The 27,088-nt window shown below is 37.3% G+C and overlaps 1 protein-coding gene across 2 annotated transcripts; it reads left to right on the top strand.

Moving 5' to 3' along the window:
- Window positions 1-4,266: 4,266 nt before the first annotated feature.
- On the top strand, window positions 4,267-23,422 carry LOC131478763 (eukaryotic translation initiation factor 2 subunit 3, Y-linked-like). Of its 2 annotated transcripts, XM_058659325.1 has the most exons (12): window positions 4,267-4,378; window positions 5,230-5,293; window positions 5,831-5,958; window positions 6,048-6,169; window positions 7,690-7,784; window positions 10,092-10,250; window positions 11,803-11,937; window positions 14,026-14,120; window positions 14,976-15,120; window positions 17,181-17,350; window positions 18,500-18,672; window positions 23,243-23,422. In XM_058659325.1, exons 1-12 carry the CDS (start codon window positions 4,310-4,312, stop codon window positions 23,304-23,306), a joined length of 1,419 nt encoding a protein of 472 aa, XP_058515308.1. In that variant the 5' UTR covers window positions 4,267-4,309; the 3' UTR covers window positions 23,307-23,422. The 2 variants fall into 2 exon arrangements, with proteins under 2 accessions (XP_058515308.1, XP_058515309.1); XM_058659326.1 differs by lacking the exon at window positions 11,803-11,937.
- The last annotated feature ends 3,666 nt before the right edge of the window (window positions 23,423-27,088 follow it).

Below are 27,088 nucleotides of genomic sequence, written 5' to 3'. Positions count from 1 at the left end.
GGAGCAGAATAGAAACACCAGAAGGAAACCCACACAGATACAGCCAAATAATCTTTGACAAAAAGACAAACGACAATCCAGGCAAATGGGAAGGTCTGTTCAATAAATGCTGTTGGGACAACTGGTTGATAGCCTGCAGAAACAAAAAAATAGATCCACATCTCTCACCATACACTAAGATCAGATCTAAATGGATAACAGATCTAAACCTACATCCAGAAACCTTCAAACTGTTGGAAGAAAATGTTGGAAACACACTGCAACACTTAGGGGTAGGGCCTCACTTCCTAAAAAAGACTCCAAATGCAGTAGAAATCAAGACCAAAATAAACAATTGGGACCTCATCAAACTAAGAAGCTTATGTACAGCTAGAGAAACAATCAACAAAGTAAAAAGGCAACCCACAGAATGGGAGAAGATCTTCGCACACGACATAGGTGATAGAGGGCTGATCTCCAGAATATACAAAGAACTACAAAACAACCAAAATGTCAAAACAAACAAGCCACTCAAGAAATGGGCACGGGAAATGGGCAAACACTTCACAAAGGAACAAACCCAAATGGCAAATAAACATATGAAAAAATGCTCAAGCTTCCTGGAAATAAGGGAAATCCAAATTAAAACATCAATGAGGTACCACCTGATGCCAGTAAGATTGGCCCACATGAATAAAAGCACCAACAACACTTGTTGGCGAGGTTGCGGGGAAAAGGGATCCCTACTCCACTGCTGGTGGGGCTGCAGGCTGGTACAGCCTTTATGGAAAACAGTATGGAGAGCATTCAAACAACTCAAAATCAACATACCATATGATCCAGCAATAGCACTCCTAGGAATATATCCAGAACAACTGTTTTATGAGAAACCAACATGCACTCCTATGCTCATAGCAGCACAATCAGTAATTGCAAAAACATGGAAGCAACCAAAATGCCCATCAACAGAGGATTGGATAAGAAAGCTATGGTTCATCTACTCCATGGAATACTACTCGGCTATTAAAAAAAACAAAATGCAGTTCTTTGTGGCCAAATGGGCCAAACTGGAAACCATAATGCTAAGGGAAATGAGCCAATCCCAAAAGGTTAAATACCACATGTTTGCCTTAATTTAAGATGATATGATGTTATGTATAACACGTTATGTTATGAATGTTATATGTTGTGTATAAACTAAAATTGAAGTGTAGGTGAGGTGGTCACAGAAGGTGGCTGGGAACTCGCATTTACTTTTAACATGTTGGTTACTCATTACTATGTCAATTAATTCCATAGTGATGTAAATTTTTGCTGATGGTATGTTGGAGCTTTAAATTGACTGGGATGATACTCTGCTGGCTCTGTCTTCAGACCAGAGAGGGTATACCTAAGAAGCCGTTGAACTTGACTGGACAATAAGATGCTGGACTCTATGTTTGGTATACGCTTGCAATGGGGGAATCTCAACTGAACTTGAGCTGTGGTTATGCAACAAGGTGGAGGAATCCACCATGGTGGGAGGGTTTGGGGAGGTGTGGGGAGAACCCAAGTACCTATGTATTGTGTCACATAATACAATGTAATTAATGAAGAAAAAAAATAAAACACACAAATCAGAAAAAAAAAAAGAAACAATCATGTTTAAGTATTTCAGATAAAAATCCTTTAAAACTATACACTTACCTGTCTTAATTGTACTTCAGACTAATTAATCTTGCACATTCATCCTGCTGCACTGGAACTGTGGCTGCTGTACCATTCAACATACAGTTCTACCTTCTTTATACCTCTTAACTGTCAAGATACAAAGCAACTTAAAAAAAAAAAGATACAAAGCAACTACCTCTATAGTTTATGTTTCCAGACTACTGTGAAAACCAAACTGTACTTACTGGCTACTTATAGCCAGTCCTTCAAATTTCACTAAACCTATTAACTTTTATGATAAGCAGAATTACAAGTTCCCTTCATTTCTAACAAAAATAATCATCATTTCAGCCTCGTAAAATAAAAAACGGTTTTTATATCAACAGATCTCCAAAAACAAAGGCTTCTTTGGATTTTGAGAACTTTGGCAGCAACAACCTTCAAATGAAAGCCTCAGCGTCAAAGAGCTCAAGAAACTGAATAGTAACGAAAAAGCTGTTTTCATTAGAGGATCGCTTTTACCATCAGAAGAGTGGCTTAAAGCAATCTGAAAGTCGCTGTTATTTCCTGGACATGCATGTCTAAATTTAATTTTTAAGGTGATGGTCTGAAAATATATCCTGCTAAATAACAATTAGCTACTATTTTAAGTACAACTTAACAACAAAAAATTACTGGTATGAAATTTCGGAAAAGTGGAGACGCTAACCAGAAAGTCCAATCATTCAAAAAAGCATTTACTATCCAAATTCTTCTATCATGAAAACACTCACTAGTTTTCCTTCAATCTCTGAATTAGTTCAATGGTCAAGCCCTTTTGCGTTTCTCTTCTTCCCAATTACAGCAGTGGGAAACTGGATCTAAAGTAGAAAAGCTGAATCTTCAACAACCACCATGATGACACCAGCTTTTCTGGCAAACAAAATGCTAACAGCAAAATGCTAGCCCAGAAATCAATAGCTTATCTGTAAACAAAAATTTAAACTGGACCTGCAGCATGCTGAAGTGGGTTAATCCTCCGTTTGCAGTTCAGCATCCCTGAGATGACCACTTTCATGTCCCAGATCCTCTAGTTCTACTCCAGCTCCTTGATTATGACATGGAAAACAGCACATGATGTGGGAAAGCTCAAGCTGATGGACTCAAGTGTGTGGCAGACTGTACTCATTTAGGATGTGACCCAGCAGGTGGAGGATCTCTGTGCTTCTGTTACTGTAACACTGTGTTTCACACTGAAAAAAATAACTATTTTTCTTTTTTTTAAGCTACATCAACAGACTGGGAGTTTAAGGAAATTCAATACTTTTCATGTGCAGAGAATACTATTTGTATTTACATTTTTTCTATTTCATTTACATTTATTTCTATGTACATTTTTAATGGTTACTGAAATTGTCTTTTAGTTTGTTTCTATGTATATTGTTATTGGCTTATTTCTATTTACTTTTTAGTAGTTACAATACAAAATCTGTGAAGTAAAAAAAATGCTTGCAGCAAAAATTGCAACTTAGCTATACAGAAATTTTTTCTATTTACATTTACATTTTTAATGGTTAAAATAGAAAGTTTGTGAGGTAAAAAAAAAAAATGCTTGCATTAAAAACTGCATCATGACTACTCAAAAAGATTTCTTAGTCCCAGTTTTTATTTGAAAGGCAGTAAATATTTTCCACCTACTGGTTCACTTCTCAAATGTTTCCAATTGCCAGGCATGGGTGGACATAAATCAGGAGCTAGATGTTATTTGTGGTTGCAGCAACTGAGGGTCTTGTTTCTTGGGCTGTCTTCAAAGAGGAGCATTTACAGAAGCTATATTCGAACTAGCAGTGGTCCTACGTGGCAGCTTTCACTTAGCAATTTTAACCGGCTAAATGCTATCTGCAGATGAGAGGTTAATATTATTCTTTTCCCATTTTTAAAGTTAAAATATTTATTGGCAACGCTTGCAGTTACATAAGTTTCTTTGCGGGGGGAGGGGATCTGACTCATCTTTAACTTACCACTAACAGCAAATAAACTGTAACAGTCTAGCGTTAGTTGTTAGGTAACAATCTGAAAGTTAACAAGCCCTCTTTTGATCATAAGAACAGGATTTAAGATTTAGTACTTCAAATACCGCTGCAAGGGAGACAGGGGTTACTGGCAGACACTGCAGACGCTGGTTACAAGTATGCTGAACCCTGGCAGGATTCCTGCACAGATACACTAAAGGCGATGCAGCTTTAAAAGCTTAAACAAACAAGTTTATAAAAGAGGAAGGGAAGTGCTTAGAGGGCTGTTTAACGCCCGCAGAAAATACTGCTCTAGTCTACATCCAATAAAACCACATCACCCTAAAAACATACCATCCTAAACACTCCTGACTCACGAGCACGCGCTAGAGCTACGCCACGCCCTTCGCATCGGGGCCTTACTTTGGCTGTCCTCAGCGCTGCCTGAACACATAAAAGATTTGAGGAGACTATTTTTTGAAACTTTACATAGTGTTTGCTGTTATTAGATATTGTCAAAGCACAAAAAAAGAAAACGACTTACAATGAGGTTCACTGATTTACCGGTAGTGTGTTTGTGTGTGTATGTGTTTTTCCCAGGCGTGGGACTTAGCCTTCCTTCCTTACGGTCCAAACCCGAACGGAGGGTCCTACGTTGTTTCCAGTAACATGTAACGTCTTCTCAAAATATGGCGGCTAGTGAGGCTGGGGTGACCGTGAGGCAACCGCATCTTTCTCGTCAGGATCTGGCTACTTTGGTAAGTTTTCGCTTTTAAAGCATGAGAAGTAAAGTTATGATTCAGGTTGGCCAGGCTTTCCTGGATTCATTACCGGCTGTCCACAGTCCGAATTATGCGGGGAACTAGGAATCTAATGTGCTAAACTGTACTATAATGCTGCCGCCTTCTGATTTTCAGGATGTCTTTTGGAGATTCCGCTTACATTTGTTATGTGTCATGAAAATTTTCATCTCCCGAAAGTTTGCGCAGGTCGCGGATGTTAAGTTTAATTTTGTATGTCTGGTGAAGCTCTGTGAATCTGCTAATACTTGTTTTTTAAAATTCTGTAAAATTGGGGCAAACGGAGACTTTATGATGGACCATATCAATCAGTGGACGACCTCACCGAGCGAAACTGGCAGTGATTCATAACTGGTGAACTATTAACACCACTCGAGCACATATCTCAGAGCATGCCCCACATCCGGGACTTGGGGTGGGCGGGAAACCGGGTGGGGCTTCTCCCTCAATATCCCCCTTTACCTCAGATACATGATGGAAACAATATGGACATAATAGTATTACCCACTTCCCTATCCCCCTGAACGTTTTTTTTTTCTTTAACTGTAATTAACTATGTAAAGATTGTCAACAATACAATAAATTTAAAAAAAATTCTGTAGTGAATGAAACTTGCAGTTTTGTTTAAAGGGGCTTTTTCCATCAATCAGATTATTTCTGGAATATACATTTTTTTACAGTAGAGGAGATTTTTTTAAACCTCCATACAGAGTTACCTAGGTATTAGAAATACAAATATCAAAAGTAAAGTCAAAGGAAAGTTCTAATCTTGTCTTCATTTTGTGATTCAAAATAAAATTTTTTTGCAGGACGTTGGCAAGTTGACACCACTTTCACGGGAAATAATCAGCAGGCAAGCTACAATTAATATTGGTAAGAATAACTGCATGAATATGTGCTTCTGTTGACCTAATTTGACTGCTTTCAGAAATGATTATATTTGGTGCAATTAGAGTTATAGGAAGATTGAAAATTGAAGTAATATATATTGTGAAACACATAAAACACGTAACGGCTTGTAAAGAAATAACGTGCTGTATTGTTAAGATATCAGTATGAAAATGTACAACTACTTTCTTAAGGAGTTTAAAGACATGTGAACGGTCTGATGCACAGGACTGTTATCTCAGTTTTCAAAAGTCTTTTTTTCTTGTTGGCTGCTTGTAAGAAGAGCATTTTTAATTGATCTCCTTGGTAATTAAATAAATCGGTTATTTCAAGTTTTCCTGAACCTAATGGATACAAGACTCGGGATTATTATAAGGTTTTTACAAGTTTTCCTTTAATAGCATTGTAATCATAGAATCAGTGTTTTTGGTTGAAGCTTGGTCATGGTTATAGTTATTTTTTTCTGATGGGATATTGGAAATGATTTGTTGCATAGAAATTTTTTGTTGTGGTCCTTTGCAGGTACAATTGGTCATGTTGCTCATGGAAAATCCACAGTTGTGAAAGCTATTTCTGGAGTTCACACTGTAAGATTCAAAAATGAACTGGAAAGAAATATTACTATCAAGCTTGGATATGCAAATGCTAAGGTACAGAATATTTTGTGGAAATAAAATTAATTTTACTGTAATTGTGACTATACAAATGCCAAACCCAGTATTTTCTTTGCAATTTTTAGATTTATAAACTTGATGACCTAGGGTGTCCTCGCCCAGAATGTTATAGATCCTGTGGAAGTAGCACACCTGATGAGTTTCCTACAGACATTCCTGGAACCAAAGGAAACTTCAAACTAGTCAGGTAATCATTCTTGTGCTGAATATGCCTTTTTGTTTTGTACTTGCAAAATAATTAATGAAGCTGAATATACAATCGAAAGCCATTTGTTGTGGATTTATTTCCAACAAAAATTGGGTAAGGAAATAAGGTTTTAGCATTTTGAGATAGAACAGTTTACAAAAGTTCAGGTTTTTTTAACTCATTATTTAAACAGTTATAATATGTATGTGTAATCTCACTAAAAGAGGATTATAAGGGCAATTAAAAGATATTTTTTTTTATGGAGGCTTCTTTTGTTTCCAAAAATTGTTCATTAGAACAATGAATATTCTTAGTTTCTTACACCTAATTCTTTACTTTCTGACTCTGTATATTTAGATGGGTTGTTATTGTGTAGTGTGATTTCCATGGAAACATTGTCAGTTCTCAACCTGATGAAGGATTTAGAAATTTTAGGATTTACCCAAGGAAAGATGAGATCTTAAAATGAGTTTTTTTAGTGAATAATTTAGTTTTGTTTGTTTTAATGTCACCTTCGTTTAATTTAGCTTTTCGGAGTATTAGAGAACTGTTAACAAATTGTCTTATGAACATTTCTCATTTTTTCAATAATAAATTATTTTGTAGAAGCAAGTTACTGTACTAAATCTGGTCACAAGTTTACCCCGATTCCATCAGAACAAGAAAATCCTGTATTATGAGGTTCTTTTTCATGAAGCAAATTACGTTTAAACTAAATTGCTTCATCTTTGGTGCTTAGCTCTTTTTTTTTCTTTTTGGCTTTTTTTTTTCCAATTGAAAGGATGTTACGTCTAAATTTATATGTCTCTGTACTTGTAACTGTTTTCTAACTTACTGGTATTTCTTTCTCTGAAGCAATCTATTGTGGATATAATGGGCTAATTGTACATATATTTGGGAATCCAAGTTGACTTGGTAAAACAAAAATTGTTAGATATAAGTATAATGGAAAATCTTTAAGATTTAGGACTTAATGATGAGTTATTTGATATTACTCTAAAATGTGATCCATGATAGATAAAATCAGTAGGCTATGTTTTAACAAAATTAGAAAATAATTGTCTTCCGAACACTATGGTCAAATGAGAAGCTAATATATGGAAGATAATTTTAACATTTTTATGGGTCTAGGATGTGGGAAGAATTTCTTAATTTTTAATAGCTAACAAGTTCAGCAAACAAATGGGCAACGTCCACTTTTCTTACTTACTTTTCTTACTTACTAAAATATGGCTTTAAAATCCATGGTATTAGTACAGTTTACTAAGTGTGTATCTTCATTTTGTTTGAATTTGGGGTTTTTCTTAATTTTATTAGGTGTTAATGTTAAATAGATTATGTCAGCACATAACCATTTTCATCCACGTGGTAATCTGATTTTGAAGTTCTAGAAGCATACTGGGTTTTATGGTTGTTTATATTTTAGCCAAATTATTTTCAAAGTGATTAACTCTTAAGGAATTCATGAAATACATGTTTATTGATCTATCATTTCATCAACTGTCATTTCTCATTGTTAGACATGTTTCTTTTGTTGACTGTCCTGGTCATGATATTTTGATGGCCACTATGCTGAATGGTGCAGCGGTGATGGATGCAGCTCTTCTGTTGATAGGTAAGTGATTCGGCCTGCCATGGTAGTCTAGTGGCTAAAGTCCTCAAGTCCTCGCCTTGTATGCACTGGGAATCCATATGGGCACCAGTTCTAATCCCAGTGGCCCCGCTTCCATCCAGCTCATTGTTTGTGGGGGATGGCTCAAAGCCTTGGGACCCTGCACCCACATAGGAGACTCAAATAAGCTCCTGGCTCCTGGCTTCAACTTGGCCCAGTTCTGGCCATTGTGGCCTTTTGAGGAATGAATCAACAGGAGGAATATCCTTTTCTCTGCCTCTCCTGCTGTCTGTATATCTCACTTTGCAATAAAAATAAATAAACCTTAAAAAAAAAGATTTTAACAGATCAATCTGCGGTCAATTTGAAATGGAATAGCTAAAGAAAAAGCCTGAAAATAACATAAATGGGAACTAATTAAGCACAATGTCAAGTAAGGGAGGCTGCTATCTCAGAACATTATGTTATGCAGCATGCAAAAACTTCTTTTTAAAAAATTAGCATTTTATTGAATTATGTAAGGTTTCAAATTTTTTACAGAAGTACATGTTGGCTTACTTGTCTGTTCATTGCACTATCAGCATTAAGGGTTTTATATAGATATTGGTTTCATTATGACAAAAGATGAATCAAAATGGACATTTTCTGGCAATACTTGTGCTTTGATATCTGTGTGAGCTTTAGATATAATTTTAGGGGACCTGTTTGGAATTCATTGAAACTACTGTGCCTTGGCTATCAGTTGTAATTCTGTAGAGTTCCTAAAACCCATAGTTTTAATAATGTTAGAGCTACACAGAAGCCACATGATTATAGTTTAATACAGGAAGATATAGATTAAGATCACAGGGAAAGTTACATAATATGAAGGTAGGCAGGGTTCCCTTGGATTACATGTGTCCTATATCACAGTACCAAGTGTCCATCTAGCTTCCTACTAATTCCTTTATGAGGCAGTCCAGGTAGTTTTGTTCTGAATTATTGTGTGGTAGGATTGGATGTTTAATTTGGGTCCCCTGCTTCAACTTGTTCTGACCCTGCCTGCTAAGTTTGGAGAGTGAACCAGTGAATACAGGCTCTGTCTCTGTTTTTCTTTGTTTCTCTCTCTCTCTCTCTCTCTCTCTCTCTGTTAATATCCCTCTACCTTTCAAATCAGAAACTTTTCTTATTATTATTGGGCAGTCAGATATACAGAGAGCATTAGAGACAGAGGAAGATCTGCCATCTTCCAATTCATCCCCAAGTGGCCACAATGGCCCGACCTGAGCTGATCCAAAGCCAGGAGCCAGGAACCTCCTCCAGGTCTCCCACACTGGTGCAGGATACCAAAGCACTGGGCTATCCTCGACTGCTTTCCCAGGCCACAAGCAGGGAGCTGGATGGGAAATGGAGCCGCTGGGATCAGAACCAGCGCCTATATGGGATCGTGGCATGTGTAAGGCAAGAACTTTAGCCACTAGACTACAGAAACCTTTTTTTAAAGCACAAGTTGCGAAAGATCCTTGGCATGTAAAACAAAACATTTAGAGTAGTTTGTTGCTTATCACTGAAGATAATGTCCTTGTGTTTTGTTAGTGTCTCTGCCATTTGTTGTATGTAACAGTACTTCATGTTTAGTGCATTAGAATCAGAGACAATTTTCTGAAAACCAGGACTGTTAGTATTTCTGGCTCACGGTCTTTATAATGGGTTCATTGTATATTAAATATGCCAACAGGGGCTTCTGTTACTGAGAGTCTGCTTTTATGCCCATTTAGTTAATTGTGACCACTGCTTACAAAGTTTCTGTTTTGAGCCTGCTCCTCAAAAGCCAAGGTTTTTGGAACATGGTTTGAGAATTTGCCATGTTATCTACCCATCACACACATAGGGAATTTCACCAGAGTAAGAATCAGAAGGTGGGGATCATAGAAGGGTGGTATATTTTGTAAAGGTCAGCAGACATCAATTAGGTTCCTTTTTTGGCTATGTGGAGATGAGCTGAAATCTGAAGAATTTTTTATACCTAAGCAAAGGCTGTTATGGAGACCCCAAAGAACAAACTGATTTCAGAATCCATAATTCTACTTATTTTATATGTTATATACATTAGCTAGTAAATTATATATAGGATGGGAACTGGGAATTAAAAAGCTGGGAGGAATCAATGAAATTAGGAAAGGAATTTTAAATAGGTCATACTTTAAGACTTCTGTTAGAACGTAGTGTTTGCCTTGAGGAGGGCATCGAGGGTTCTTTCTGTTGGTGTCTACTAATTCTTAGCTACTCATCTTGCTTTTTGTTTTTCCATCTCTTTTAACATCAATTTAGCTGGTAATGAATCTTGTCCACAACCTCAGACATCTGAACACCTAGCTGCCATAGAAATTATGAAATTGAAACATATATTGATATTGCAAAACAAAATTGACTTGGTAAAAGAAAGTCAAGCTAAAGAACAATATGAACAAATTCTTGCATTTGTACAAGGTAAGAAGCTAGAATGTGTAAGAACTATGAATTATGATGTTTAATTCAGCTATAATAGATTAGCCAGACTGGGTGATTTTGTAACAACTATATATTTATGTGCTACTTGATGCTTTGGTACTTTGAGCAACCTAGCACAAAATCTGCAATCTGTTTCTCAGTATGTAATTGTAGCTAGAAATGAAGTTAATCATCAGTGAAATAAGTTTTTAATTTATCCAGACAGTATAATAGGTAAAAGCACTTGTTTTTGGTTGATTTTGTGAAGCTATCTCTCTTAAAAGTGTCTTTCGGGCCCGGCGGCGTGGCCTAGCGGCTAAAGTCCTCGCCTTGAAAGCCCCGGGATCCCATATGGGCGCTGGTTCTAATCCCGGCAGCTCCACTTCCCATCCAGCTCCCTGCTTGTGGCCTGGGAAAGCAGTCGAGGACGGCCCAAAGCTTTGGGACACTGCACTTGCGTGGGAGACCCGGAAGAGGTTCCTGGTTCCCGGCTTCGGATCGGCGCGCACCGGCCCGTTGCGGCTCACTTGGGGAGTGAATCATCGGATGGAAGATCTTCCTGTCTGTCTCTTACTACTTTAGGCCTTAAGGGTTTTTTGCTGCTCTTTTGTTTTTTTTTTTTTGTTTTTTTTTTTAATTATTTATTATTTAACTTCAGTAATTACATTGTATTATGTGACACAATTACATAGATACTTGGGTTCTCCCCACACCTCCCCAAACCCTCCCACCATGGTGGATTCCTCCACCTTGCTGCATAACCACAGCTCAAGTTCAGTTGAGATTTCCCCATTGCAAGCGTATACCAAACACAGAGTCCAGCATCTTATTGTCCAGTCAAGTTCAACGGCTTCTTAGGTATACCCTCTCTGGTCTGATGACAGAGCCAGCAGAGTATCATCCCAGTCAATTGAAAGCTCCAACATACCATCAGCAAAAATTTACATCATTATGGAATTAATTGACATAGTAATGAGTAACCAATATGTTAAAAGTAAATGCGGGTTCCCAGCCACCTTCTGTGACCACCTCACCTATACTTCAATTTTAGTTTATACACAACATATAACATTCAAAACATAACATTTTGTTTTTTAATTTAATTGAAAGGCAAACCTCTATAGAGAGTTTGCCCATGTGCTAGTTCACTGCTCAGATGATTAAAATAGTCAGGAGTGGGCCAGGCCAGTCAAAAAGGTCTTGAATTCCATACAGGAATCCCACTTGGGTGACAGGTCCCAGTGTCACTGCAACACAATACTACTTAACGTGTTATAAATTCTTCAGTTTTTTCTTTCTCAGAAACATTATCTTCCTTTTGAAGAAGATTTAATGTTTTGTTTTAGATATTTTATTTTTGTCCTTGTTTGACTTGCTGTTAAAGCTTGTTGTGTATTTTAAAATGCTAATTTTTTATAATGTTTGGTCCGTTTTGGTTAGCATGTTTGAATCAGTTATTCAGAGCTAAGGTTTATGTGTTTAGCAGTCTTGGTTAAGTGAAAATTTTGTAATTCTGTCTTACTTACTGAGATTTCTGAATTTTGTCCTAAAGGTACAGTAGCAGAAGGGGCTCCTGTTATCCCAATTTCTGCTCAGTTGAAGTATAATATTGAAGTGGTGTGTGAGTACATAGTAAAGAAAATTCCAATACCTCTAAGAGATTTCACATCAGAGCCCCGGCTTATTGGTATGGATTTCTCATATTGACTTTTGACTCTTCGGCTTGGTTTTTCTGCCTTGTTGCTAACACTTGAGAGAGTATTTTCTTATGTATTCTCTCTATTAGTAAGATACAAACGTCATTTGTCTATTGTTGAAAATTAAGAATAGGTTTATGAAATTTAAGGGCATCATACTATTCTGAATTAAGTGAAGAAATGAAAGCTTACATATTAGCATGAATTTATTTAAGAGAGTATTAGCAGTGTTAGAGTGTATTACAAAATGAGGGACAGAATCCCAAAGAAATGAGTGTTAATTTTCTGTGCTAGGTTATAGTTTATGGTATGTTATGTGTTAATGGAGTAACGTAAGTTGCTATGAAAAGATGGTATTTTAAAGTTGTTAAAAGGTGATTTCAGTGTGTCATTAAACTGTAATTTTTGGTGTTTTTTTCACTGTTTGTCTTTAAAGATTTATTTATTTTTTATTGGAAAGGCAGATATACAGAGAGAAGGAGAGACAGAGAGGAAGATCCGTCTGACAGTTCACTCTACAAGAAGCTGCAATGGCTCTAGGTGAGCCAGTCCGAAGCCAGGAGCCAGAAAATTCCTCCAGGTCTCCCACGCGGGTTCAGGGTCCCAAATCTTTGGGCCGTCCTCGACTGCTTTCCCAGGCCACAAGCAGGGAGCTGGATGAGAAGTGGAGCAGCCGGGATTAGAACTGGTGCCCATTTGGGATCCCTGCACACGCACGGCGAGGACTTTAACTGCTACGATATCAAGCCAGGCCCTTTAAGTAATTTTTTAATTTCTTTTTTAAATTTTTGTTATTGATATGGAAATAATGTGGTTATGTAGGTAGGCTTTCCATAATATAACATTTTAGTATAACTGGGCCATTTGTGTATTTTCTGAGCGTATTTTCTTGCTTTATTTTGATAAACATTTTATAAATGTGCTCACATATGCACAAGTTAGATAATTCTGAGATGATGTCTTTTTATTACCGGAGTAGTATAACACAAGTGTTGAAGAAACTGAACAGCACTAAAAAAAATGTATCTTTTTATGTCTCTTCCTGTGTTAATATAATGTAATATGCATATGTAGATGTGTATATACATGCACACACATATATATACATACATGCACACATGTGTATTTTATTTTAAATGAGGATAAAGATTGTACTGTAAAAGATAGTAAGACTGCCATAGATATCACAAAACTGATATGCAACCATCACAAAATTTTGTTCTTACCCTTACAAGGATCCAGGTTCTTGGCAGGTTTGGTTCCAAATGTTCTGTTTTCACTCTACCCTCATATATGTGACACTGTTGTAAAACATTTGCATGTGAGTATTTCTCTTTAAGAGTCACAATGACTAAGTTGACTAATCCTTCACTTGCATGCACTGGGATTCCATAAGGGCTCTGATTCATGTCCCAACTCCTCCATTTCCCATAAAACTCCCTGCCTATGACCTGGGGAAACAATGAAGGATGGCCCAAAGCCTTGGGAACATTCACCCTCAGAGCAGACTCCTGGCCCCTGGCTTCAGATCAGCTCAGCTCTGGCCATTGAGCCATTTGGGGAGTGAATCAGTGGATGGAAGGTCTGTCTGTCTCTCCACTGTGTAAATCTGCCTTTCCAATAAAAATAAGTCTTTTTTAAAAAGTCAGGCTGGGGCCCGGCAGCATGGCGTAGTGGCTAAAGTCCTCACTTTGCATGCACCAGGATCCCATATGGGCGCCGGTTCTAATTGCAGCTGCTCTACTTCCCATCCAGCTCCCTGCTTGTGGCCTGGGAAAGCAGTCAAGGACAGCCCAAAGATTTGGGACCCTGAACCCATATGGGAGACCTGGAGGAAGTTCCTGGCTCCTGGCTTCGGATTGGCTCACCGCCAGCCGTTGCACTTGCTTAGGGGGTGAATCATTGGACGGAAGATCTTCCTCTCTGTCTTACCTGCTCTCTGTATATCCACCTTTCCAATAAAAATAAATATATCTTTAAAAAAAAAAAGAAAAGATTATCTGAAAAAGATGTCTTCTGATTCAAATACTAGAGTGGACTTTATAGTTTCTTGTTTTTCCCTCCTGTCTGATCCACAGTGATTAGGTCATTTGATGTTAACAAACCTGGCTGTGAAGTTGATGACCTTAAAGGCGGTGTAGCCGGTGGCAGTATTTTAAAAGGAGTTTTAAAGGTAAATCATATTTTAAGCTTACTTACTAAGATGAAAGAGAATTATCACACAAATTTTTTTTTTTTTTTACAAAACATCGTAAAACCAGCTTTGATTTATTATTGGGTTAGTTTAGTAGATAATGTAAGAAAACAGGCATATTAGCAAAAATTGTGCTACAGTGGTTTCACGTTCATGCTTTTGGAAATGCATCAGTCCATGTTTCATTTAGTTCCAAGTATTGCTTTCCAATATCAGTGATTTAAAGTGTCAACAAACCTAGCAAAACATTTGTCATGCTGACTGCTCATTAGGACAGTAATGTATGGGTTTTGCGATCCTTACGTTCTCAAATTTCAAGAACGTTTACCTTAGAAACTCTAAACATTGGATAGCACACATGTTCATTTAGATCATTCTTTCCACTTCATGTTTTATGGATGACCATATAATTACCTGCATACAATCATCAATTACTTCAAAATGGTGTTTTGTTCATGCGTGTATGGGTATGCAGAGATAATATTTAAAATGAAACTAACAGGTCCTGGTATGGTAGCCTAGTGGCTAAAGACCTCATTTGTGCCAAGATACCAGTGGGCACTGGTTTATGTCCTGGCTGCTCTACTTCCCTGCCAGCTCCTTGCTTGTATCACACAAAATTTTTAAATGACATTATTAAAGAAAATGTTTTATACTTTAATATACATTATCATTTATGTCTGAACTCTGAAACAATGTGTTGAATAATTTGATATTTATTCCTTTTCTTGCAATGTTTGAAATTATTTTTGCAAATGCCTGTTTGCTTTAGCATTCTACATCCTGAGATTGTTTACATTTAAATAGTCCAGAAACTTCAATTATTTGTTTCAGGTGTGCCAGGAAATAGAAGTTCGACCTGGTATTGTGTCCAAGGATAATGATGGAAAACTCATGTGTAAATCAATATTTTCAAAAATTATATCACTTTTTGCAGAACACAATGATCTGCAGTATGCTGCCCCAGGTGGTCTTATTGGTATGACTGTTTTTTGTTTTACTAGTTCATCAGATTTTATTTGTAGCTATTTGGACTATTTTTAAAAGTGTATCAGTTATGGGCTCGGCGTGGCCTAGTGGCTAAGGTCCTCGCCTTGATCCCATATGGCCGCTGGTTCTAATCCCGGCAGCTCCACTTCCTCTCTGTCTCTCCTCCTCTCAGTATATCTGACTTCGTAATAAAAATGAAATAAATCTTTAAAAAAAAAAAAGTATATCAGTTATCCCAGGAGCATGTTTCTAATTAGGTATATTAACATATTTAAATAGTACAATATTGTGAAGGCATTGGATGGCTGATATTCATGTGGTTATTTATTTTCTAATGCAAGTTCATAAAAATATACATGATTATTCATAAAAGATACATTGGAATAATTTTCAGCAGAGTTCTTTGATTTCATATTTAAGATACACTTACAGTAGTATTATCTATTTTGGTTTATATTTTTATAAAATAACAAGTTGAGCAAAAACATATTTTGTATTTATGGTGTCATAGTTCAGTAATCTTTTAGGAGTTGCTAAAAATATTTGATGGGCTTTCTGATTGTTTACTATCCTAAAAATTGTCGCTCTCCAAGAAAGACAAAATCATGTGAGAAATTTTATTGTCTTTTACCATAAGACTAGGGAGGAATATACTGGGTGAATATAAGTGGATTTTGTTTTTGATTAATTGTCTTGATTGAATTTTGACTTTTGATGTTTTTTTTGAGAAATTAACCACTAACCTTGTAAGAACATTTGTGTTAATTTTTTTATTGTTTTATGTAGAGTCTGTTCTGTACTGATTGTTTCTTCAAATGTTGTTATCTGATTCCTTCAGAGCTTATTTCATATTTGTTGCTATACTTTATGTCCCAGGTCCCCAAGATTGCTAGTTTCTCTTTTTTTCTTTTCTTATTCAGATAATCTTATGCTCTTGAAGTTTACCTTTTTTGCCTTCAGTGTTACTCATCCTACTGTTGAACTACTCTGGCACAGTTTTCATCTTTAGCATTAATGTTGTGTCAGATTGTCCTCTTGGTTCTCTTACACAAATGTTTTGACGTATTTTTCTGAGACATTGCTCTCATCGATACCTTTGGGTTTTAAACCCTTTTATCTGTAGGACACATTGAAAAGTGTTGACCTAGGTTATTCTCTAGTAGTACTAACATCTACCTCTTCAAAAACAATTGTTTTTTGCATTGCTTAAATTCTATATATGTGCCAATCTTCCTGCTTTAAAACTTTTTTTTCTTTTGAAAAAGATTGATTTGTTTTACTTGGAAGATTTACTGAGAGAGGGCAGACACAGATCTTCCATCTACTGATTCTCTTGAAATGTTTTAAAGTCGGAACTACACCGATAAGTTATCAGGAGCTTCTTCTGGCACCAACTTTAATCTTTAAAAAGACTTAATGAAGATTGAGAAGATTTTAAAATATCGGTGATTAGTTTACAGTGTATTTGTTACAACTGATAAATCTGCAGGGCCTGTTCATGGCTCACGGGCCCCTTGCATGCACCAGGTTCCTATATAGGCACAGCTTCATGTCCTGTCTGCACCACTTTCCATCCAGGTCCCTACTTGTGGCCTGGGAAAGCAGTCTAGGATGGTCCAAAGTGTTGGAACCCTGCACCCTCATGAGAGACCTGGAAGAGGCTCCTGGCTTCTGGCTCCTGGTTTCAGATCAGCTCAGTTCAGCTCAGCTCCACTCATTGTGGCCATTTGGAGAGAAACCAGTGGACACTATATTTCTGTCTCTTTTCTGTAACTCTGCCTTTCAAATAAAGATAAATCATTTTTAAAAAAGAGTTGCATTAGTAAGAGGAAACTGCCTTTTATTTTCAGTTTTTCCTTAGATTTTCAACAAAACCTTATAGTTCTCTGCTTTTAGATAAAGCAGTGATTTTTTTTTCTATAGGAATTTACACATCTGTTAAATACCACTGTTTGGGTGTGCTACATACTTTTCTGCTATGTCTGACTTTAGGTTTGAAGATATTTTAAGTAAAAGTAGCTTTAAATATTTGCATATATTTTATACTAGGTGTGGGAACAAAAATCGACCCCACATTGTGCCGAGCTGATAGAATGGTTGGGCAAGTGCTTGGTGCAGTTGGATCTTTGCCAGAGATATTCACAGAACTAGAAATTTCTTATTTTCTACTTAGACGACTTCTAGGTGTACGCACGGAAGGAGACAAAAAAGCCGCAAAGGTAAATATTATTTATCATTCTAGTTTTACAAGTTACACAACACTTACTTGGTGTTTCATTTTGTAATTGAAGGAAAGATAAAGTGAAAGTTTTCTATATGAAAGTTGCCATTCAGATCAAAAATTTAAAAACAAGCAGCAATTTTATAACGTGTTCTAAAACATAATGTAATAATGCTTGTGATTCCAACAGGACTCATAATATTTATGTAGCAAATGTGGGAAGTTACCAACTATGTTGGCCAGGATACAGGAAATGCATACTTACATGCTCTGAAAAATGAATTTATAATGTTTTTATGTATCATTATGTTAATAGTTACTAAATTTTAGATGTAAATAGCTGTCCAGAATTTCAAAAAAGAATGATATATTTTTCAATTAAAACTTCTCCCAATAATCTTGAAAAGATAGCCAAGTGACTGCAGAGCAGTATTGAATTCCGTTTTTCTTTTCAGCACCAGACTTGTTATTACAGCACAAAATGAATTTTCTACATATTTCCAGGGAACTACATTACTTACTGATGATAGGAGCTTAAAATTTTATCGTTTCTGTCATGAAGTATTTTGCATATTAGAGAAAAGTAATGGTTGTGGAAAGTAACAAACAATTTATGAATTGTATGTTATAGAATTTGTGTTTGTCTTTTTCTGAGTTCCTTAACGAAACAATCTCAAAAATATTGAACTGAACCGAGTGGTAATACTAACCTAACCAAAATGCATCCCTAATTAAGAGAATCTGGATTTGTTTCCTGTCCCCAGCTACTGATACTAGTTTCTTGCCAGTTCAGACCATGGTTGACTTTAGCAATAGATCTAGTAATTGAATGTCATGTTAGGGGCAGTTAGGGAGCAAATCAGCAGGTGGGACCTTAAGAGTATAAATATATTTTCTCTGTCCCATCTCTGCTATTTCCCGTTTTCTCTAAAAATTATTTAATCACAGCTGTTTGAATTGGTTGATATATGTTACTCAGTTTTATGTAAGCACTAATTTTGAGTTAGTTTAGATTACATTTCAAAATTTAAATTTGTTAGGAATTTTTTTCCATTGATTTCTAGAAGGTAGCTAAATTTCCAGGTTATGTTTGAGTCATGATCTAAGTTTAAGTTTTTGTTTTTTCTTAATATATTTATTTCTCTAGGTACAAAAGCTATCAAAGAATGAGGTGCTAATGGTGAACATAGGATCGCTGTCTACTGGAGGGAGAGTTAGTGCAGTCAAGGCAGATCTGGGTAAAATAGTTCTCACAAATCCTGTGTGCACAGAAGTAGGAGAAAAAATTGCTCTTAGCCGAAGAGTTGAGAAACACTGGCGGTAAGTTTTTGGATTTGGGCTCATTAAGAAAGAACTAGTTTCTTATGGCACTTAGTTCTTAACTATGTGCCAATACATTCTTTCCTGAATTTTATACTTCTTGTGTCTTAAAGTTTGAACTGTAAGGTTGGATGACTGAAATCTCTAACTGTATAAATCAGTCTTTTACACCAAAAGTATGGTTGGATTTCCTTCAGTCTTGGACACATTGAGAACAAAATTAAGCAATCTGGCCCGGCACTATTGCCTAGAGGCTAAAGTCCTCTCATTGAATGCACCAGGATCCCATATGGGCGCTGGTTCTAATCCCGGCAGCTCCACTTCCCATCCAGCTCCCTGCTTGTGGCCTGGGAAAGCAAAGATGACCCCAAATCTTGTTGCCCAAACCTCGTGGGAGACCAAGAAAAGGCTACTGACTTTACATCGGCTCAGCTCTAGTCAAGGCGGCTCACTTGGGGAGTGAATCATTGGATGGAAGATCTTCCTCTCTGTCTCTCCTCCTCTCTATATATCTTGACTTTCCAAAAAATAAATAAATAAATAAATAAAAATAAACAATTCAGTGTTGGTGATTCAGTTGTCTTTGACTTTTAGCATATGTGTGAACAAGGACATACAGTCTTTGTATAAAAACATACAAGCTTATTATTTTTGAAAACTAAAATAGGGTATATATTTTGAATTTCTATTAGTATTGCCTTTCTTGAGACTAAGGATATTCTTGATTAGAACAAATTCAGAATTTTAATACTGATAATATGCTATAACCTGTGTGTTATCAGCTTAACATTTTTTAAATGTAACCAGTATGTTCTTTATGCTGTTTTCCTTGATTCTAGCTCAGTATCAATATATTTTATTTCATTTTATTTACTCCTTTATTTAAAATTTTATTTATCCTCAATGGAAAGGAAGATTTACATAGTGGAGGGAAGTCAGAAAGATCTGTTCACTGCTTTACTCCCCAGATGGCCACAGTGGCCAGAGCTGAGCCGATCTGAAGCCAGGAAGAGCTGCTTCTGGATCTCCTACATGAGTGCAGGGTCCCAAGGACTTGAGCTGTGCTTTACTGCTTTCCCAGGCCACAGACAGGGAGCAGGATGGGAAGTGGAACAGCCAAACACAAACTGGTACACGTAAAATTTGCTGGTGTATGCAAGCAGAGGATTGGCCAATTAACCTATCATGCTGGCCTCCTTTTATATTTTGGTTTGTCTTACTAATTTCTTTTAATGTGTAACTTTATTTCAACATGAGTTAATAATTAAAGAATACTATTTAGTTAGTAGTATGTTCTACAGTTGGGTTAGTTTGATACTGCCTCTGACTAAATTGAGATGAGTATATTCTTCGCCAGAACACTATAGTTGGTTTTGTTAATATCAGAAACATTCACATCTAGTTATAAAGCAGGTAAGTTTTGAGGTTAATTTTGTTTATGGGATAATATATCACCGAATATTACTGTTGTAAACTTTTCCTGCACTCTCAGGAAATAGTAAATCTTTGGGGAAATCCTTAAAGCACAGAATAATCATACAATTATCAGGTTTATTCTCCTCTTTTGCCCCGATTAATCTTTTTTGAATTTATCTGAGGATAGAATTTTGGCTGAAAATAGGGAAATGGGATGTCTTTTCTTCATTTCTCCAGATTTATCATTTGATATTGCTCTGTCCTGTTTACTTATGTACTATTCGAATTCCAAGATGTCTGTGCTACTGTGATTTATAATCCAGATTGTCCTCCATTAGCCTTTGAGAATTTTTTCAGTGTTGCTTCTCTTTTCTTTGAAAATACCTCATAATATTTTAACATTTCCTTATTTTCGGATTTAAAATGCTGGAAGTTTTGCTTCATTATTCTGTGTTTAGGTAAGAATTATTATAGTAATTTTTGGTAGATTTTTAAGTGCTGTAGATGAATAAAACAAGGAAACATTCTTGTACAATATATACAGGCATATGCATAAACATACATCTTTAATTTAATTGTACGCTTTATTTCTAGAATTAGTCACTGAATTTATAGTTCCCATTTTTTAGTCTGTATAAACCATACCTCATTTTACATATAATTAATTCAGTTGCAGAAAAAGATTCTTTCCTTTCTCAGTGACTTTCATGCTTGACTAAACATAGCAAAATACTTAAGTTCTTTCTGTCTCCCTGATTTTTGGTGTCTTCTGTAAATTCTTTTTAGCCTAGCGTTTTCTGTTATTTTCTTTTTTTTTATTATTATTCCCATGACTATTCATATTACTGATTTGTTTTGTTTTGTTTTGTTTGTTACTGCCTACCTTCTTTTTCACACCTTGTCCTTGACCTTTGGAGATCTCTTGCCATTTATCATCTAAGATTTACCTACTATCTAACATGATAAATTTTGTTATTTGAATAATTTTGTAATGCTTTATATTGATTCCTTTGTTATGCAGTGTAACAATCTGGCACACTTAATATCTTGAAAGAATATGATTATATATGTATAATATATATTATTTAAATTAATTTTATTTATTTGAAAGTTGGAGGAAGTAATGGAGACTTTGCATTTACTGGTTCAGTCCCATGAGACGCACTTCTGATGCAGGTGTAAGCCAGTCCACATGCGCTTGCTTTCACATCAGCAAAAAGGTGTAACAGAGCAGTAAGAATTCGTTCCTATTTATGGTGTCTCACCTGATGGCTAATCAATTATACCATGATTTTGGTGCCTAGAAAATTTAGAGCTTTTGTATTATATTATATATATATATATATATCTTCACATTTGGGAGTTTGGAGCATTATTTAAACTCTCTTTCATTTCTTCTGTCATAGGTGCTACTCTAATATATAAATTTGTTTTTTGTTTTGTTTAAGATTTTTTTTTTTTAATTTTTTTTAGATTTATTTTTATTACAAAGTCAGATATATAGAGAGGAGGAGAGGCAGAGAGGAAGATCTTCCGTCCGATGAGTCACTCCCCAAGTGAGCACAACGGGCCGGTACGCGCCAATCCGAAGCTGGGAACCAGGAACCTCCTCCGGGTCTCCCACGTGGGTGCAGGGTCCCAGTGCATTGGGCCATCCTCGACTGCTTTCCCAGGCCACAAGCAGGGAGCTGGATGGGAAGGGGAGCTGCTGGGATTAGAACCGGCACCCATATGGGATCCTGGGGCATTCAAGGCGAGGACTTTAGCCACTAGGCCATGCCGCCGGGCCCTAAGATTTATTATTTTTATTACAAAGTTAGATATACAGAGAGGAGGAGAGACAGAGAGGAAGATCTTCCGTCCGATGATTCACCCCCCAGGTGAGCGCAACGGCCGGTGCTGCGCCTATCCAAAGCCAGGAGCCAGGATCTTCTTCCGGGTCTCCCACATGGGTGCAGTGGCCCAAGGCTGTCCTCGACTGCTTTCCCAGGCCACAAGCAGGGAGCTGGATGGGAAGCGGGGCTGTGGGATTAGAACTGGTGCACATATGGGATCCTGGTGCGTTCAAGGCGAGGACCTTACAGCTACGCTACCGCACCAGGCTCTACTCTTGCACTCTTAAAGTTTTCAGTTCAGTTTTATTTTTATTTTAGTATGTTTTGGTTCTTTTTATAATTTGGCTCATAAATTGTTGTTTTTTTTGTATTTCTGTCATGTTTTTTAGCTTTAGGGTATATTTTAGGACATTTCTATGTCACGTTACTCTGAGACTTGTGGTGTTTTTTGTTTGTTTGTTTGTTTGTTTTGTTTTATTGATTTCCAGAAACTAGCATGTTTGTATGAATGGACCTTTTATATTTCTTTATATACTTACCTTTCTTGGTAAATAATGACTCCTGTGTATACTAGCCTTATGCAGAAGTTATCTTTTAATAATCTGAAACTCAGATCATTTCAGAATATGTCTTTGTAACTGTATTTTTTCTTCTATTTTTCTCATTGACATGTCTTATTTTAAATTTGCCTGAGTCTTAACTTCATTGTCTCTTTGAGGCAACTTTGCCTTTAATCTTTGTTTTCAGAAGCAATGTGATAGGGCTGTTTATCTTGAAGCCTACCACTGCTTTCAACAGCTGCTGATATTATATTCAAACTTGGGCACCAGATGCCAGGTGCTATCAAGTTCAGAGTCACGCATAACAAAGCCCAGTACCTTGAGAGCACAGACAAACTAAAATATTCTGTGTACGACATTCAAGGTTGATATTTGTTTAAATACATTTTTATCAGAGGCTTTGTCAAAATTAGGAATGCCTTTTCTGGGGATTAAAGGGCAATGAAATGTATTAAAGTAATATTGTCTATTTTGTCTTTGTGAAGTTTTTAAGGGAAATTGAAATTTACTTACCACCTAGTTTTGAATGGTAGGAATATTGAGATGATTAGATGAACATATGTATATATAATAGCAGCTTTCTTATTTTGCCAGCCAGAACCTACTCATAAGCCAGTAGATGATAAGGAAATAATGCAGGCATCTGTCTGTAGAACTCTTATTTGAACAAGTTTGACTAAAACTAGTTATGTCATGTTGTGTAGTGGAGGTGATGAAATGGATTTTAAATTGATGAATTCTTATATTTTCATTTTGCAGTTTAATTGGTTGGGGTCAGATAAGAAGAGGAGTGACCATCAAGCCAACTGTAGATGATGACTGAAGAAGCACAGTTAGTTCGTTTGAATAAAGTCAGTTTCTGTTAGCATTTTAGGAATATGTTTTTAAAATCAAACTAGGAAATAAATTTTGAAGTTCATTATCATAATGGAAGTTTTCAAGTTATTCTTATCTTTTCGTGACAAAAATTTAACCTCTACTGCTTAAATAGTAAAGAAAAATTGTTATTTGTAATTTAATATGCTGTTAAGCAAATGTTGATTATTGCTAAAAGTTTTCATATTTAGATAGTTGCTGCTTTATTGAAACTGTTTGTTCCAAGTGTCTTTTGCTGTATTACAATAACCATTTTATCTACTTAAAATAAAGTTTTCTTCTTAGTTTTTCCATGTCATTTTGAGTATTTCCACGATTAACTGCTTCCATCAACAAAAATTTAAAGATGAGAAGAGTCATGAGGTTGAGTTCCCTTTTTTCTTCTGTTGGTTTCTCTTTAAAATTTCAAGCGAGGGAACCAGCAGCGTGGCCTAGCAGCTGAAGTCCTCGCCCTAAATGCGCCGGGATCCCATGTGAGTGTCGGTTCTAATCCCGGCAACCCTGCTTCGCCTTCAGCTCCCTAGTTATGACCTGGGAAAGCAGTCGAGGACGGCCCAAAGCCTTGGGAGCCTGCACCTATGTGGGAGACCTGGAAGAGGTTCCTGGCTCCTAGCTCCAGTCCGGCACAGTACCGGCCTTTGCAGCCACTTGGGAGTAAATCGTCAGACAAAAGATGTTTCTTTCTGTCTCTCCTCCTCTCTGTATATCTGCATATCTTTTTAAAAAAATTTCAAGTGAGAAGAAAATTTGCCCAAACAAAATGTCTTTTAGAGCTTGTGTGTTTATAGAGAAACCATTCTTAAACTCCCTTCTGGATTACAATATAGAAAACTTGGTACATTTCTGCTTACTCGGCCCAATACTTACGTTGGACCAGGACTCAAACATCCCAGAAGGCTTTCTTATGGAGTGTGCTGTTTAATCACATGCTTTTAAGTAAGGACCAACGTGTATCGCTTCTTTTTAAAGTTTGTCCTAACAGTTTAATGGTATACATGTAGGTGTATAATGTTACTACTTTTCTATTATCAGATAATTCATCTTTTTTTTGGAAAGTTGTTAGATGTTGGAGAAAATAGGACTTAAAGAAGACAAAATGCTGGCTTTAAATAATCGGTATTCAAAGGAAGTAAGGGATATTAAACATTTTTATTAGACAATATTTTAACTCTGGTAAATTGGAATACTGTCAGGGAAAGGTACACCTTTGTGCTTCACAACTGATTTTGACCAGCACAGTTTTGCATGTTATGACTGCAAACACATGAACATAAATTTTTATATACTTGGAGTATGTGTCATACAAGTAACAATTTTAACATTAATTGACACATTGGGACATTTAATATTTTATTTCTAGAAAAGATAAGAGTCTGGTTTTACCTTAGCTTAAGCTAGAATTAACAGAATGCTTTTAAGCTATTTTAATACATCACTGTAGTAATGGTAACAGAAGTGGAATTTGGCCCACAGTAAACTGGAGAGAAAGTAGAGCTTTTAAGCTTTTGATGGCCCAGCGTGATAGTGTAGTGGTTAAGGTCCTCACCTTGCATGCGCCGGGATCCCATATGGTTGCCAGGTACTAATCCTGGCTGTGCCGCTTCCCATCTAGCTCCCTGCCTGTGGCCTGGGAAAGCAGTTGAGGATGGCCCAAAGCCTTGGGACCCTGCACCCATATGGGAGACCCGGAAGAGCTCCTGGCTCCTGGCTTCAGATTGGCGTAGCTCCAGCCGTTGCAGTCACTTGGGGAGTAAACTATCAGATGGAAGATCTTCCTCTATGTCTCTGCACCTCTCTGTATATCTGTCTTTCCAATAAAAATAAATAAACTTTTAAAAATATATATTCCTTTGAAACATTTAATCATTCTGTAGTTTTTCATTACCAGCTCATGATCTTATTCTTGGGAAACACTAACTTGGAGAGACTTGGTGATATTGAAAGCATATGCACATCATTGTTTCCTTGATGTTTCTAGAAACTTGAACAATACATTTGAAACAGTGCTGGAGAAGATGTTGGTGCTCATATGTAATTGACTCCTTTTTCTGGTATAGGTACTAACCTTTAATTAAACTTCATTTAGAACTGAATAAAAGTCCAACGCATTATAGTTTAAAAAGTTTTTTTAAAAAAAATTAAATAACATTGAGATTTACCACCTAAGAGTTATTTAGTTAGATTCCTAGCATGTAAGACTATTTCAGACCTGGGGGTGGGGGAGCCCTCAGCGGCATGCTGCCTGCTGGGGATAGCTGAGCTGGGTCGGACTCAATGTTCAGTGCTTTGGACTCTGGCCACGGCACTGCTGCCACACTTAGGAGAGTCCTGGAATCACTGAACTTGAAGGCAAGTGAGGGACTGAGACCTGGTGGTTTGGAGGGGAGAATCCATAAGAAATATTTGGGTCAGACTGATTCACCAGCCCACATAGGAATCGTGAGATAGACTGTTAGTGCAGAACATAGCTGACTGCCACATACCAGCCCACACGAAAGCAATGGCTGGAATTCTGTCTGGCAGGGCTAGATGCTAGTACCTCACTTTTGGAACAGGATGGGTTACATTTGGCAAGGTCAAGAGAACCAGGTCCCGGAGTAGATTCTGCTGGGGAGAAGAAGGCCCAGCCCTGTGAAGATATAAGTCCTGCTGGTTAGTTTAAGAGTTTAAGAGTTGGGATTGGACATGGTGGGAGGGTTTGGGGAGGGGTGGGGAGAATCCCAGTACCTATGAAACTGTGTCACATAATACAATGTAATAAATGAATTTAAAATAAAATTAAAAAAAAAAAAAGAGTTGGGATTGGCCAACCTAAGAGTAGCCATGGCATGGAACCCACTGACACGGGTGCTAAGGTTGAAAACAGGCTGGGCAGGTCCAGGCTGCAGACTCTGCAGGTACCTTGTAAAACATCCTCCAGTTAATACAACATCCTCCAGTTAATACAAAGGCTGAGATGGAGTGGCAGGCTATGCCAGTCAAGGGCCTAGCACCTGCTGGAGCATGTGAGATCTGAGGGAGAGGGCCAAGTGGAGGAACCTGGGAAGCCCATATTGGGTTCACAGCTCCCGCTGGTGAGCACCTGTTCCAGACCTGGGAGTTGGGCAATCTAATTAGAGTAACTCCAACCGATGGTTATTTGGTTTTCGAGGGGGAGTGGGCCAGGAAGAGCCAAACCAAACTAAGTTGACAGCCAAGAGCAGAAACCAGGCTGGAGCACAGGTCAAGCTGGGCTAGGTTGTCACACTTACCAAGTTGCATGAACCTGGGAGGGGAGCATACAGAGCAGGACCAGGTTCCAGCACCCACCAGTAAGTGGTGAGGTTTGGGGTAGGCTGGATCAGGTCATGATACATTATGCAAAGGTAAAGGTCATGACAGGTGAGGGATTATGCTAAGCTGGGTCAGAGCAACCACTGCCATGTGCTAAATGTGTAACTGGGAACAGACCTGGTTGGGAGCTAAAGGGATGCCCTGCCTGGGTTGTGGTTCCCACTGTTAAGCCTGGGGCTAAAAAAGGGAGATGTGTTCTGGTCTGGACATGGCTGCAGCATACCTTACACAAGTGTGGACTGGGGCTGAGTGTGCCAGATTGGGCTAGACCCCAGCAACCATTGAAGCTTGACAGAACCATGATGGGTGTAGGATGGGTTATTCTAGTCTTGCATCTGTTGAGCCGGGTGTGAGCTGTATCTGCATGTGAACCAGGCTAGACTGGGCAGTAACACG

The sequence above is a fragment of the Ochotona princeps genome, chromosome Y (genome assembly GCF_030435755.1).
Source record: "Ochotona princeps isolate mOchPri1 chromosome Y, mOchPri1.hap1, whole genome shotgun sequence".
NCBI lineage: Eukaryota > Metazoa > Chordata > Mammalia > Lagomorpha > Ochotonidae > Ochotona > Ochotona princeps.
The sequence above is the reverse complement of the archived record's forward strand: the minus strand, read 5'-3'. Positions and strand labels throughout refer to the sequence as shown.

What these genes read in the sequence shown, in the direction of transcription:
- LOC131478763 (XM_058659325.1), top strand. Translation starts at nt 4,310, where the DNA reads ATGGCGGCTAGTGAGGCTGGGGTGACCGTGAGGCAACCGCATCTTTCT. An exon ending in AATTCTTGCATTTGTACAAG is followed by an intron (nt 10,251 to 11,802) that starts GTAAGAAGCTAG and finishes TTTGTCCTAAAG; the next exon opens with GTACAGTAGCAGAAGGGGCT. An exon ending in AGAGTTGAGAAACACTGGCG is followed by an intron (nt 18,673 to 23,242) that starts GTAAGTTTTTGG and finishes TTCATTTTGCAG; the next exon opens with TTTAATTGGTTGGGGTCAGA.